Raw genomic sequence first — 16,667 nt, 5'->3', positions numbered from 1 at the left:
GGAGATCTAGTTTCAGGTTTCACATCAGTCAAACACTGAACTTCAAAGACATACATTGGTTTTACTCAGAGGAGACAGTTTGTCTTTCTGGTTTCTTGGCAACAAGTTACAATTATTTGATTTCCGAAAATAAAATGAGCCGCTAGTTTAATAAGCTCTTTAAATCAGTGTTTGTCATGTTAATTGTTTACTTGGTAAGATATTGATCTACTTACACTTTGATGTACTGTAAGTAAAAAAGTAGGATCTGATCATTATTTCCAAAAAGGGTTTTGTGGCCACGATGTACTAAAAACAAATCCATTCAATCCTTCTCTGTTTTTACAACCCAGAAAAAAAAACCTTAATGTTTGGAACTATATATATATATATATGTATAGGTTTGCGCAAAGAAAAACATGCAAACAGTGAGCTAGAGCCATATAAATAACAAGGTAGAAACCAAAAGTCAAGCCTCGGTGGCAAACTTTGACTTTCTTTGTCCCTACATGTCTCCCTTTTCTTTCCCCTGAGTTCAGCTCTTCTGCTCTTCTTCAGACCAGGTGTGTAGAAAATGCAAAGATCTGCATCAATGGACCTGACCCTAAACAATCTCCAGTCAATAAATGATCTATGTTTCAAAAGACGGCCGACTGGCAGAGATCTAAAAGCAGAGTAGAGACTGTGTAAGAACACAACATACTTTGATAAGGCCTGGGTTGTAAAAGAAAATGTGTTTGAACTTTATCATAAAAGTTGTGAGGGTAGTTCTGAACTTGATTTGTAGAAGAAAGGGACGGGGCTTTCAGAAAAGCTCGCCTCAGGGCGCGTGTATGTTCTTACAATGTGGTGTATTGTGACTAACTCCTCTGACAGGGCTGCAGCTGGCTTCTGAGAGGATTCCTGGGGGAGTGTGCGAGGTGTGTGAGGTGAGAGAGTGTGACTGTGTGTGCGTGTTTTGTAAACCAGACATCCCCCACCACCCACCTCCGCTTTACCCCCAGCACTTCTGCTGGGAGGAATGTGTGGTCCGCCTCCTACGCTGGATGGTTGTGCCAACATTCCTGACTGACAGAGAAGGAGAAAGAGGGATAGAGAAAAAGGAGGATGAAGAGGACCAGGAGAAGGAGATTAAACATTTAGGGACCAGATAGATGAAGAGATTTACTCTTGATAAAAAAAGAAGTCGGGTTGACACTTAGTACAGGGATGTTAGAAAAATAATGAAGGCTTGAGAAAAAGAGGTGACCATTGTTCCCTAAATTGCCCCTAAGGCCCCATCATAACCCCTTCAACCCTATAACCCCTGTATAAACACACACACACACACACACACACACACACACTGACACACACTATAAAAGCCTGCAGGGGTTTCCTGGAAAACCATCCCTCTACCAGAGCAGTATTTATAATGAACCAGCAGAAATACTAACTTTCCACTAAACTAACACGGCGAGTCTATAAAGCCAGTTGCTAATATATGAATATTTCATGGTTTATCAATGTCTGGGTATGATTCTCAAAAATACTCAGGAAATCCAACAGCGTAAATGGTTCGCAAACTCGTACACAAACACACCTTTCGAACTGACTCTCGCGTCAATCTGTGACCTGCAATCGACCTTTCCCACATCCAACCGAGCAGAAGCCCCAAATTCAGCAGCTCAGTGCGATGCAGACCTGCAGATCGTGTGTTTTTGTGAGAAGGAATCTGAGATGACAGACTGTCCGCTACACACTGACCCCTGGATGCCCTGTTCACAGCTAGTTTACATGCTCATTCAGACGCTTTCTCCCACACATACAAACTCAGACTGATTGAAGGAGAAAGAATGGCTGCTGCTGAGGATGAAAAATACACCTCAGCTTGCATGTGATCACCAGACTGACAAGGCAGCAGTCTTGTGTATGTAATTCTCATTCATGCTTAACTTTCTGTTATTATTTATAATGATTGTGATGAATGACAGCTGTACGCATGTGACTGGTAAACTGCTTGTCCAACCAATGAAAGGCGCCATCCGTGGAGACATTGCTGAACATATCGCTCATGTGAGCAACAACCACAAGGCTTGGAACCACAGTCAGTGTGTCTGTCTGTAACAAAACGTTTAGAGGAATAACTAACTAGCTTTAGAGGCTTAAAGTTCAGATAGTACACTTATATTATGCGTACCTTCAACCAGTGTTTACAGACAAATTGTATTTTAAGCCCAACTATTCTTCTTTTCTTTGTATTTGTGTGTTTTAGAGAAAATGGGGAAATATTAAACTAAATAGACACCTATGGCTAATTCTGTTCTATTTCCACTTAGTCCTTCTCCAGTTGGGACATACTGCTGGAATTAAATGTAACACCTTTGGATGAAAATGTTGGACATTTTTTAAACCGACAATCTCATTGAAGTAAATAATGAAATGCATGATGCTGGCCCTTTTGGCGATTCACTGCAGTTTTGTTGAAAGAGTAATATTCTAAGGTTAAGTTTTCTAGGTAATAGAAATCCACATGTGGAAAGTAAAGTAACAGCATATGGTGTGTGACAGTAAGAGGTGTCGTTTGAAGTCTTTACCTGGTGGCTTCTTGCTCCAGTCGGGACACACTGGGCACGTAGAACATGACTCCAAAGAAGAGCAGTGGCTCATTGCCAAACTTGTCCAGCTGCTTCTTCAGGGGTTTCTCGAGCTCCACCCAGCGCTGGGCTGGGGTCTGGGCCTTTCCTTGGAACCACAGCCCGAAGTAATGGGTCTGAAGATGGGACAAAGATGGAGGGAGAGTTTGGTGAACACTCAAAGGAAAGTAAAAAGGAAAATAAGCTAAGGACAGAAGATAAGAGAGTGGAGTCGGGTTGGGGAGATTTGAATAAAAAATAAGCTGGATGGAGTGAGATAAAGAAAACACATTCAGAGAAACTAGATGAGACAAAGTGTCGGGACGGTAAATAGCGATGGATGCTCAATAGTGGGTTGAGGAGGAGAGGGGGAAATGAGTGGAGTTAAGTACATTTAGGAAAATTAAGCAGAGTAGACAACAGACAAGCAAGAAGCTCAAATACTGCAAGAGCACGTTTCATTTAAAAATCTTATTTAACTGTTGATGCCAGCCGTGTAACTCTATTAAAGGTGCACATAGATCTGGTAGTGAAATTTGAAAGTTGGAGAAAATGGGTCACTGGAACACGGTTTGGAGCTAAAAAGCTGCCAGGAGAGTTCCGGTTTCACTGTTGAGGCCCACCACCATAACTTCTCTTCAAACAGTGTTACAGGGACCAAATGCTCCTCTGAAGACAGTTTGTGTATAGAGTTATGAACATATACCACAGAATCTGTTCATTTCTCCAACTTTCACGTTTGTCAACTAAAACTCCACAGTGCATCTTTAACGTGAATATTAGACAAAACCCATTGGAGAGAACAGGCAATACACCTATTTAAATAAATGGAAACAAGGCTTAGTCCCATGCCATTTATTTTGTAGATTCAAATCCTATTAAAGAACACAATTCATTAAAGAACACAATTCATTAAAGAACACAATTCAGATTTGCTATTTTTGTTGACAGAAAAGCATGAAGCAATTTATTTAGATCTCAGACAGTTTTCAACATGCAGCAATTTTGAATTTGAACCATGACACTGCTACCATATGCGTTAGTGTTTGTAGGCAGCAATGCTCAAAAATGACGTATTTTTCCTAAATAAAGATCCTGCTAAACAAATCGAAACTCTGTCACAAACTGAAAATAACTTAACTGTCATAAATGTAAATAACACAACATTAGGAACAGGTGAAAAGTTATTTTCAGTGTGCCACAGAGTTTTGATTTATTTTTCGTGGTATGTTCCTTTAACTGAACGCACCTGAGAACGTAAAGGCTGTGCACGGGGTAGCATGTTGGCCATAAAGATCCTGCAATGATTGTGTATAGTATCAGGCCCTATAGGCTACTGATGGCTTACCCCATTCATTAGTAAAAACAATTTTGTTCTATTGGTTTTGTGTGCAAGTGATCTTCTTATTAGTGTCACAATGATGAGGTGAGCACACCTGGTTCATCTGCTTTGTGGTATACCACTGTAAAGAAAGTCATAAAGATGCAAGCTGCAGCTGCAAGGGCATGAACACACACATACATACACACATACCCTCCTTCCTCACATATACACACACACAAATAAGATGTGTGGTACAGGAATACTGATGAAATTCAGGCACAAACACACAGTCAAACACTCACTTATCTAGCATGCCTACAAAAAGGAGCAGACAGTGACTGGAACGGAGCCGTCACAACACCTTATTTATATCATCACTGACACCTGGCAAATACCACAACACTGTGTGAGGACGCACAAATGCACCGCCCCTCTCACTCACTTTGTCAGGGCAGTCGAACACTCGTATTCATCAAACACAAATCAGTCGTTAACCGGACATTCTTTCTCCAGTGTGTGAACAAACGGTCCCGTCAGTGTCACACGCCAAACAATCCCGCATCACAAACAATACACTCCTGCGCTGTAGTGAGACTCTATAGGTGGAAGTAAGTGGAAATGTGGATGAAATGGCAGAATAAAAGGGGACAAGAGACAAACAGAACAGAGAGAGGGGTGGAGTACGAGAGGGGGGGGGATGAGCTCTATCTCTTTCTTCTGCGGGGAAAAGGGGTAAGAGGTAGCCACGCTTCGTTAGAGATGGACAAGGACCCTGCAGGAGAGAGACAGCAGAGAAACACAGGGCATAGGGAGAGGCGTGTGGCGATTAACACATGCACACACACACACACACACACACACACACACACATTGGTTTTACCAATCGTGATAGATTAATTATAAAAAAATTTAATAATACTAATAATATATCTGGACAAGGGCCCAGTTAGACTACCTTGTGTTCAACAAAGCATGACTGTTTCCACCAAGTCTTCTTTATTATGATTTTTGCCCAACAACTTGTTGAAGAACTTCATATTTAAAATTTAGATACGCTGATTTATTTTCCATACTTCCCACACCTATGTCTAATATTTGTATGTTAAAGCTGAAAATATCTGAAACTGTATATCAATGTTCAAAGTCTATACAATTAGATCGTTTTAATGCCCTAAAAATCACAAGAGTTCAATGTGTCCATCAGCATTTTATCCTTGGTCATAAAAACCCTGATAGGCATCTTCAAGGTAAGAATTTCTTTATTATTAAAAAACAAATTACTTATATAGGAGAATTAATTAGCATTTTAATTAAAATTGTGAACAAAAAAACCTCAAAATTTTCTGGAAAGCCAAATATCAGCTGACATCTGAGTCAAACAGGGGGAGGGTCATAAAATGAAAGACTCATCCTTACCTCCCGTAGCTCCAGCCTTTGGGCCACCGCCTCCAGACATTCCTGTCCCGTACTCTCCACCGACAAAGTGCATTCAATCACATTGCTGTCCAGCAGGCGAATCCGTGTCACAAAGTAGTTCTTGCTCAGGACGTTGTAGCGCCGTGTGCGCCGCAGCTTCAGCCGGAAGGGCATGGCTGGCTGGAGGTTACGGCGGAGTCAAAAGGTCAAAAGTCAAAATCCACACAAGCGGAGAGAGACGGATGGGCGGGCTCTACGACCTGGCCGCTGCCCTCCTCACTCTCGCACGGCGCCGGCCACACCACCGGGTGGAAAGATGCACCCTGGCAAAGCGCTGGCCCATTCCCAAAGATGGAGAGGAGGAGGACGAGGACAAGGACGATGAGGAGAGGGGGGAAGACCAGTTGCTGTAGGGAAAGATGAAAAAACAATGATTATTTATCAACACAAAGTTTTGTGGACAAAGGAAACATGCAAAAACTAAATGGTGCTGTTATCAGGAAACATTTGTCCTATCCAAGCCTCCCACTTAATATTTTACGCTACTATCATTGGGCCTGACCCCCATAAACAAGCACACACAAAACACAGACGAGACTATCAGTATCACCAGGGATAACAACAGCAGCAGCAGTGCCACGATGTTAGCAGAGGCAGGAATCACACGGTAGCAGACAGCTTTATCCTGTAGTTATGGCAGCTGCAACACTCTGCAGCCCCATGAGGCCCAGCGTCAGGCAAAGCTGGGAGACAGAGGCAGAGATGTGAGGCTTCGGATGAATGGACATCAAACATCCGAGCACAGACATCCATCTGAACCCGGCAGCTGGCTTTGAGGAGCTAATGGAGCTTCTAAGTCTCATATCTGCCTGTGTGGGAGGCCTTTCCTTTTTATCTACCCCCTCTCCCCCTTCTCCCTGCCCCGCTGCAGCCCAGTGCCAGACATTGTAGCTTACAGTGAGGCATGTGTGTAAGATCACACACACACACACATGTAAGGGTGGCACATGTGCTTACAAGGCCACGCTTCTTGTCAGCCACTGCCACAAAACAGAAATATTGTTGTCGTCAGGAAACTTATAAATCGTTTAACTACAGCAGAATAAGTGTATCAATCTGAGGATGATAACATACACACAAAAACACACACACTGTGGTTTTAAGGTCGAGACAGTTCTACAGGGAGCCTTTGAAAACATCTCTTGGTTAGTCATTAGTTATTACCTTTCATGTTTGTAATGAGGAAAGAGCTTTGATGGTGGGAAAGACACCCAAAAGGAACTGTATTTGTACTACGTATATTCACACCTGTAGTGAATGTAAAGGCAAACAGCATAAAGCAGTGTCCTTTAGGGGTGGTGGCACTTATAAGCCTTGTTTGACTGGAACTAGACAGGGTTGGAAAATAGCACCCACCAGCCGCCTGATGCGGGTGTTTTGATGCAGTGGTGGTGGAGTTTGCTCAGACCATCGGCCTCGGTGGCGGGTAAATGAAAGTAACATAACAGAGTGATTTGTGACAGAAAAAACATTTGTTCTGCTCTGACTTTATGAGAAGAGCCAGGCGGCCTACACGCACACTGATCACAGGGCTCCGCCCCGTCCTCTTGTCGGAGCAAGTGTCGGTGCTTACAATGAATGGATGGGCTTGGTGTCCCTTGAGTGTAGTGCAGCACTGATTTGCATCTCCATTACAACCGGTTTGGCTGCTTGATGTGTTTAATCTGATGTCTCATAGGCCTGGAGGTTATACAATAAAAAAAAGTGTCCGAAATAATTTTTTAAATAGCAAAGTTATCAGTTATCAGTGGTCATGGTCAAAGGAACCGACTGTTAATATGGTTACTCCCTACAGGGTTATAGAATTCTCCGCTTATGGCAGCTCAGCAGTTAATTCTATAATAAACACACTCTTCTTCCATTTTTCTACTCTTTTTCATTTTAAAAGTTACCGGTTTATATGTCATTGCTTTAACTGTGAAACCATATCCATATCAAGCTATGCAGTGTTTTCAGCAGCAGCTTAACACAACTCAAACATCTGAAATATAAACAACGGAGAGAAACGAAACCTCAAACCACACAGATCCAGTCGGAGGCTTCAATGTAGTGACTTAAAAAAGTATTTGTCTATTATCATGAACTGAACACACAGTGATTTATAAAAAAAAAACATCTTTCTCTGGTCTCATGGCTCAGGCTTGTTTGTAGGGGGGGTGAAACATCGGATTATGCGCAATAACAATTTGAAACACACTTTTCGGCAGAAACCTTTATGACTGATGACTCTCTTCATATAAGCTCATATACTTTTAAAACAATCAAGTGATTATCGTGCCTCTCAGTCAAGGTTCAGCTGCAGCTCAAATCAGCCTTTAAGGACATTGCTGCAATAGAGACTCTAACCAGCCTCAAACTACTTAACTAAAATCACAAAAATAAAGTTTTTTTCTGTTTATGAGTGGGACAAAGAGCATGTCAGCCTTTTATAAATGAATAATCTCTCTTCATAAAACAGCCTATTTCTTCAATATGATAAGCATTGGTTATTGTGTTAAAGTCATTACACAACAGGTTAAAATAAAGTGGCTTGGTAAAAATGAGTGGCTGGAAGTTTTTTGAATCCACCAGATACAGTGGCAGATAGGAAAAAAAAAAAAAAAGTTAATATCCAACCCTGGAACTACATGGAGACCCCAAAACCAAAGAAAGGTCTCCACACCTCTACGTATACAGTATCAGGAAAAGCACAAACTCTCCTGCAAAAACAAAAACACTAACAAGAGCCACAAAAACCGGCAACCCATCCCAACATCTTCAGGGAAATGCAGAAAAGTGTGTATGTAAAGAATTTCAAATTGAAGCATGGACAAACTGGGAGAATGAGCACACACAAAAAAAAAAGAATGCAAAAGACCAAAACACTTCAGAACAATGCTCCAGTGAATATGAGAGGAGAAAAGTGGGGGAGGAGTAGAGAGGGAGAAGGAGGAGGAGTAAAGATGGAGGGGATGTGTTGCTTCTTGTCCCGGGCTCTGGGCAATGTGCTGTTGATAGTCAGCTTGGACCCCAGCCCAGATTCCTCTCTACCCTGACTGGAAAAACAGAGCACACCTGACACAAGTATGCACCACAAGGAAGGAAAGTGTGTGCGTGTGCGAGTGTGTGTGCATGTGTGTGCCTGTGAATGTGTGTGTGTGTGTGTGCGTGTGTGTGTGTGTGACAAGGCTGAGTGAGTTGAAGAGAAAGACACCGGGAAGGCGGGGGGGAGAAGAAGCTACAAACTGCTGACTTAAGTATAGCCTTGTTGTTTGCAACGGATTGAATCACACTTGTTTTTTGTAACAGCCGTGCCCCTTTTGGGAGCTGAAACACATTCCTGAGTCCTGAATTCGTACAGCTCACTTAAGTGTGGCATCATGTAATTCATGCTTTTTTTATTTTTAGTAGGGCATACATGCAAACAAGAAAAATCGAGCAAAAAAGCCACAGTAAGTGAATATCTGCAATTTACCACATTCCAATTGTTGCCAGTTTCCTTTGATTTCACATTCAGGGTGGGAAGCTAATGTTTTGTAATATTGTCATATTGCTGTGTTCCTGCTTGGGAACAGAAAAAAATCACAGCCTCTCAGTTGATAAGGAAATGGACAATGGATTATATTTGAAGCTAAACAACACATTTGATACCATGTTATCTAGCACCAAAATGGGTCCCTGGAGCACTGTTTGGAGCTAAAAAAGCTACCAGGAGAGTTACACTTTCACTGTTTGGGGCCCCCCATCATAACTTCTCGCGTAGCATTTTATCTTCAAACAGTGTTACAGGGACCACATTTTCCTCTGAGGACAGTTTGTGTATAGAGTCATGAACATATACCACAGAATATATACATTTATCCAACTTTCACATTTCTCAACTAAAATTCCACAGTGCCCCTTTAATGCAGTTTTAACAATAGCTAACATCAATATTATTATTGGTGGTATACTGCTAGCGTTAGCTGTGGTAGCATATGTCATCAAATGTTGAGTTAAGTTGAGTTGAGTTGCAAGGGGCCACACACAACTCTTGGGCCAGAGTTACCTAAAACACTAGTTAATTAAACTTTAAATCTGGCCCTTTGTCCACACACATTTCACATTTACTTTTTTTCAATCAGGAGGCAGTGATATGATAAAGAATGTCAGATTCCTTACACATATGCAGGAGCATGTTCAAGAGGGGTGGCCAGGGATGGCATGGCCCCCCTTGAAATGTTATTGTCCGCCCTTGGTGCCACCCCAAAATCCTAAACTATGATTGGCTATTGGCTGTGTAAGAAGCAGGACTTTTAGTAAGCTGTGTTGCAACAGGCGGCTCGTAGATGTGCATTTCAATTTGGCATATATCCTTGTGTTAGTTCTTTAAATTATGACTTTGGACATCTTTTTAAGTTTGATACTATTAAGCTAAAACTGATAATATTTTGCCTCTATGTCGTGTTACTTTAAAGGATTATACACTGAATATGACATCTGTATGATGCTTCAATGTTAATAGTTCAAGAGGACATAATATACCCTTTTTCTACCTTTTCAAACAGTCCCCTGTGGTCTATGATACATCTGTGCTGTGCTTTGGTCAAAATAAAACATGAATCAAGCACCAGAGGAGGTTTGTGACCCTGTATAAACCAGCTCTCTCAGAACACTCTGTTTTGGTGTGTGTGTCTCTTTAAATGCAATGAGCCCCCCCTGAGTTTTCCCGATAGACATCACTCCTTCGCTTGTGAGAATAAAAATGGCGGACCTGCGCAAAAGTTTTGCTCTAGGCTAGGGTTGGAGTCCATAAGTGGAGCTACCAGGGGAGGGGAGGGGATTTCTTTTTTTTACCAGAATCCCACTTGTGATGTCACAAGGAAAGAACATTTGAAACGGAGCATTTTTGTCTGTGTTTTAAGACTTATGCAGACCACAAACAAATTGCTGGATGGGTTTGTTTCACATTTTGTGGGTCGGTAGACACTCAGGTTACCCAAATATATGTTCAAATACACTGTGAAGTGGATTTTTCATAATATGTCCCCTTTAAAGTAGATATGAATAGTGGATACAGAAAGGATAAATAACTGCTATTTATGTCTATGTGCACATATACTTTGGACCACCTGTGCATAAGTCAGTACCCCAGTCAAAAAAAACCCAGACACGGCCCACATTTTTTTTTTTTTCCAGATTTTTAAACCTGGAATAAGCATAAGAATAACATTAGAACCGCTCACCCTGAGCCTTAGAGAAAATGGCCGCTGTGTGACTGGTCATATTGGGAGTAGATCTGGATATGTGGCCACAGTGACCCCAGTCATACACCTAAACCACACACACCCCCTCCTCTGCCTCAGTTTAAGAGGAAGTGACATCGCAGGTTGTCGGAATGAGCGCCCAAAATATTCCTCCGAAAAAATTTCCCACACAGGCCTCTGCAAGAACACTGACACCAAGTAAACAGAGAAGCACACAAAGACACAAATAAAGACTACATACTTTCACTGTGTAGTGTACAAACATAGACATGCATGAACAGGGCACACCACAAACACACAGAATCACAAACACGCCCACCAGGTTCCCCTCAGGTTAGCCAGAGGACCAGACAGCAGTTAGAGCATTTCTAAACTAGCAATCAGTGGCATGGTTAGGAGTGTGTGGTTGAGCAAAAACCAACACACAGACAGACAATAGCTTGGACTGAACCCAACCACTTGACACAAATAAATAAAAAAAACACTGCTACAGTTCTCTCTTGACCGTCTTGTTTATTTCCAGCGTGCAAAAACAGCATATACGTTTATGAATTTGCACATAGTAATTTTGTGGCAGGGAGAAAACGAGAGGGAAAACTGAGGGAAGAGGTTGTTTTTCTTTTTCAGGGAAGCAAGCATGGGCTAAATATACATGAAACATTGCCATCTTTGTTGTGTTTTCTCGTTATCCCCCAACACCAGTGGTGAAGGGAAAATAATGTGGAAAGTGCATCAAAAAGTGACATTTCTTTTCAGTGTGCTCGTCAACAGAATGAGCAGAAGGATAGAAGTCATCCAGCAGATTTGGTGACTGCATATAACAACCAAGATTTTAGTCGAGAATAATAGATTGAACATAAGGCTAAATTAAGTTTTTACAGACCTGCACAGTTCCCTTACTGAACACAAAGATTATAATTCAATAGCATGTGCATCCATATGTCTGTATATGCAAACTTCATAATCATGTGTAATACTCCAGCACTTAACCTCCACTTTTACTATAAAGGTCACTTTATTCTGGATCGTTTGGAACAACATTGCACAGCCACTCTTTATGCTTGTATACTGTATGTGTCTCTGTCGACTAATGTGCAGTTTATGTTGTTGTTTGGTTTTTGCTTGTCATTTGGTTACATAGTTATGTTCATTTGTTTACGTGTGAACCACCAACCTGCCAACGGACTATAGATGGAAATTAGCCTAGATGGTTACAATCTGGCATGTTTACATGTTTATGTTCATTAATGTGAACTGTGCCTATTTTAAAATAAATACAAAAGAAAATTGTGTGTTTGTGCTCCTTTGTGCAGGTAAACAGTGCTGTTAAAGCACCAACTAATTAACCTTGTCATGATGTAAATATAAAAGAGCTTTTAAAGGACAAGTATTTTATATTAAATCAGCAATTGACTCGTGGAACTAATGTTGGCTTAATTAGCCGACCACCAACACTATAATACACAACACTATATACCATTTTAAATGGCTAAATATCGCTAGCATTGTGAGGCCTGCTTCGACTTGTGTTTGACATGAATGACCCCATTGGTTTGATCATTGTAAACTGCATAATGTGCCATGTGGGAATGGAAAGCTTGACAGGTGTAGCAACAGTTACTAATGGGGGTAGAGTTTGGCTAACAATTTGTTGATGCCGCATGTTAACAGCTGACAAAAGAAGGATATAAAAAACCTGTTAAAGAGCAATATTGACCCCCCCCCCCCCCCCCCCCCCCCCCCCCCCCCCCACGGGAGGTTGTGTTTTCTCTTCACCCACACAGGTGTAGATTTTAACTCAGTGAGAACTAAAACCAAACCAAAACAAGCTGTGACAAACGCCACAGTCATCCTGGCAGCATTACAGATCATAACCACAACCAGACTGATGCATCTTGGTGCTGGAATGTAGGCCAGGCAAAACAGTAAATCACAATGAAAACCTAAAGCGCTTCATTTTACATTTCTTTTGTGCACATTAGCTGCCTATATAAAAATTCCCAATTCCAACAGTATCTGAGCTGCTGTTCTGGGTGCCGCTATTATTCTCTCTCTCTCAGTCTGTCTCTCTCTCAGGGCAGCCTGTCCATCACATTCGGGACGGGCTCCATTCACATCCACACAATAGCAAGAACAAAACAGCACTTTGTCGCCTACTGCTAAGACCATTAGACGCAGACCGCCAAGAACTGAGGACGCAAGTGTAGCGTGAGTAACTCAATCAATCTGATCTCTGTTGCTCGTCTCTGTCTGAAATACCAACACCTACCCCTCCTCCTCCCCTCCTGTTACACATGAGCGCTGTAGCAAAACAAACGGGTTAAGTGCTTCACAGCTCGTAACTGGTCTTTTCACCAGCGTACTTTTTTTTTTACACCCGAGTCTGCTATACTAAACCAGACGGGGATCACATAGTGGGAGTTCAAAACAAGTTGTTTTTATGGGGTGTAGGATGCTTCAAATGAAATTCTAAAATAGCATTTAGCTTATACTGGATACAACTGCTTTTGTCTTAAAAGGCATTATAATTGTCATAATAATCATTTTCCATGACAGCTGAGCTGCAGATTACATTCTCCAAAAATACTTTGGAAACCGCTGGCATGTGTATCATTCACTTAAAGATGACTCCGTTAAAATGAGTCATGACTGAAAAGTGTATCAGCAGCAAATGAGAAGACAAAGAGTCCTCCCTTTTTTTTTTAAGGAGTTTTCTTCTGTAAGCATCTGACTTGTTTATTTATCGTTCAATCAGGGAACTACTGTAAGACATCTGTTTCTCAGTGCAGAGTTAAATTATAAAAATACAACAAATTACAAAAACATCTGTTATAAAACAGACAGGTTTTGTTTCATATTCCAAAATCTTCTCAGGACTTTGATCCTCTTTTGCGCCACTGGCTTACCATGGAGCTGAGACAGGCTCTGTGGTGTGATGTTCGTATTCCCAGACGCTTACAGCCTGAGTCTGAGGAGCAGCAGCTGCTGTGAACTGACCCTGGATCAGACTTTATCCTCCTGCTGCACAAAGACACAACCTGACTGAACTTTTATGCCCAGCTTATAGAGCATTCATAGTTACTTGCAATGAATAAAAGCACAGAGCGTAGGGGAACATTCATGCATACTACACATCCAGCAATTTAGACCGTGCATGCCTGAGGAGCAGTGTGACACACACAATGAGACTCTTTGTTATTCTGCAGTGTGTGTTTCTGCCTGACCAAAAAGATTTCAAAATGTGTCTTTGTGTTTCTTCGCCTTGAAAGAATGGACTTAATAATACATTCCACAGTTTACTGTATGTACAGCATGTTCATGCACACACACACACCGTCTGTCACACACAACAACACCAACAGCTGCAAACAGATGGTGGAGCCAGGCGGCCAGACAGTGTGTGTTTCTAACAAGCGCATCTGCTTCTTCACTTTCCAGACCCCCCCCCCACCTCCCCCTGCACTCAAGCACCATCTCTGAGACAAAGACGTACACAAACACACTCTATACACACACTCAAATACAAGCTACATGAGAGCGCAGGGTCGGTGACAAACTCATGAGTGTTCACAGAAAGGTGACATCCAGACAGTGAAGAAGCTTTGTCTGAAGGTTGACACAGACACACACTCTGTCTCTCATGCCCTGTCTATCCCTCAATGACACACACACACACAGCTCTGCAAAGATCAGTGGTGGAAATTGTAATAAAAGCAAAGTGAAGTTTGAATTAAATTCTGAAATTTAAATATTGTAACGAGAGCAGATTCCAAAGTTGTACTTTAAGAAAATATATAATCACTGCTGGAGAGAGAAAAAAAAAGCAGAAGTGAGGAGTATCTTCTCTAACATCAGCTCCAGCATAAAGGATTCGCCTTACATCCATTTAGCCTGAAATCCCGATTCAAAGTTTTGTGCGTGCCCAGATTCTTTAGAAATTCCTTGTACCATCCTGTGCAACAAGAGCCATCTGTCAACATCGGCAAATAAACCTCAAGGTCTGTTTCTTCATGCATCGAGATGTTGTGCAGCAGCAGCAGCAGCTCATTTTTGAACATCTGCTGCATTGTAGTTATAGTTGGGCTGGCTTATGTGTGTAGACAGATGTGAGGGACATGATAGAGCGCAAGGCAGACTGTCAACAAAGACTTATTATTAAAAGTGTCCCAAAAAAAAGATGCCGCTGTTAGGGCATGTTTTCATTCTGAGCACCCCGGTGTCACAAGTTCAACAAAAACATCATTTTGGTGCAAAACACTGATAGCTGATATTTTGCTAGCTTTGACTAACACTACATTCTGCCACTGTGTCGTTAATGTTGTCACTTATTAATTTACATGAAACTATATTAGAACTTAGTAATTGTGTGGAATTGGTGAACTAATTTACATACCTACCAATAGTACATTTAAGGCACATTAAAGCACCAATACTGGGATCAGAATCTATAGAGGTATTTTTATTGGAATATCTTGAAGGATTAGCAAAAGATTTAACTTAAGTTAATTCATGTGATTTCCCTGCTTGTGATTATCAACAGTGTACCCATGCATCATAAAACTGTAGACATACAACGGCATGTGTTGCAGCAACGTTGCCAAAGTTGACAGTAAGACATGTAAAGTGTGGAACCAGAAAATAAAGATCAAAGTGGAATGCAGCCCTACAGCAACAATGATGAAGCATTGTACCAGGGTTGGAATGATTTGACTTTATCACAATTCTTGAGTGCTGATTTGATTTATATCGCAATTCTGCAGTATTGCAAGTATCGATTATTTATTTATTTAGATTTTTTTAGGGGGGAGAGTTGAATATTAGGAGTAATATTAAAAAAAAAAAAAAAAAACGCTGCACATCACAGGTCAGTCAGTCTGTCTTTGCTTTTTTTTTATCCTTTTTTATTTTCTTACCATCTATCAAACACTCTGCTTCAACATCCAGGCAATCTGCTCCCCCTAAATCTACCTTCTCTGTGGTGATGTTAGCGTAGTGCCTCGAGCGGCTGAAAAAACACCAGACAAACAACTCTGACAAAGACGCTGGGTGCAGCAGTTGCCTTCTAAGTACCTCCACTCTGATTTCCACTTCGCTTCATTTGGTACAGCTTTGCAAAAAGATCAACAGACTTGAGCAGTGTGCAAGCTTGCCCACGCTTACGCTAGCAGGCTAACATGAATCCAGGATCACCTCACCAACCTTCTGCTACAAGCATATTCACCGACCTGAAACAAATACCCACAGTTTACTGGATCCCAATACCAGGACCGGCTTTTTGTGGATGGCGGTTGAAGTTTTGAAGTCTTTCCTTAAAAAAACAGAATATCCTTTATGGACGTTCATAAGCTAAGTAGCTAGCTAGCCTTCTTGCTCACAGAGGTGAGACAGTTGTATGAAACTGAACACAACAACAACTTTCTACTGGTTATATTCTTTCTTTCAGTTAGAATGGACAACAGATTATAAGATAATTTCTTCCTTGATAAATCTATGTTGAGTTATGAGTCAGTTCAAACAGAAACTGATGGGGGATGACACAGAGTCATAGCTTTGTTGATAACCTAAAACCTCTGGGATTTTCAGAAAACAGGGAATCCACTGTCTGCTATTTTTCTCATTTGGCTGCTCTCAGCTAACGTCAGCTGTTTTTCTGTAATCACATAAGACGTCACAATAATCAATACCAATAATGAATTTGTTTTAAATCGTCTAATAAATAATCCTGATACTTCAGTGAATCAATGTTTTCCCCGTTTTCTCATTCAGCGGCAAAATGCGGGGATAGATGACATGAAGGCCGTTGCTGCCATGTAACTGCGAGGACTTGTTCAGCTTGTGTGTCTCAAATCGCTGTAGATTCCCAGCACCTGACTGAGAAAATAAGATAAGTGAGGAAGAAGAGATGTGACACCGCTGGTTCTCAGGCTCTTATCATGTTGGTACAGTTGGACAGCAGGCGGAGGGAAGGGGTGAGTAAACACCGACAGTGAGGCTGATAGCAGCGGCTCCCTCCACATCAACTAACACAAATGTGGGACCATCAGTCGT

General features: G+C 41.5%; 1 protein-coding gene across 1 annotated transcript in view; it reads right to left on the bottom strand.

Annotated features, from left to right (window-relative positions):
* LOC132984991 (tyrosine-protein phosphatase non-receptor type 14-like) overlaps positions 1 to 16,667 on the bottom strand; it is a 44,329-nt gene that overhangs the window by 23,743 nt on the left and 3,919 nt on the right. The window contains exons 2-3 of the mRNA XM_061052084.1: positions 5,335 to 5,741; positions 2,556 to 2,731 (exon numbers count right to left, since the gene is read on the bottom strand). Of these exons, the coding sequence (XP_060908067.1) occupies positions 2,556 to 2,731; positions 5,335 to 5,508 (350 nt within the window). The 5' untranslated portion in view covers positions 5,509 to 5,741. The remainder of the gene's footprint in view (positions 1 to 2,555; positions 2,732 to 5,334; positions 5,742 to 16,667) is intronic.

Source organism: Labrus mixtus, chromosome 12 (genome assembly GCF_963584025.1).
Source record: "Labrus mixtus chromosome 12, fLabMix1.1, whole genome shotgun sequence".
In the NCBI taxonomy this organism is placed as follows: Eukaryota; Metazoa; Chordata; class Actinopteri; order Labriformes; family Labridae; genus Labrus; species Labrus mixtus.
Note: the sequence above shows the minus strand (reverse complement) of the source record. Positions and strands in the feature narration are given on the sequence as shown.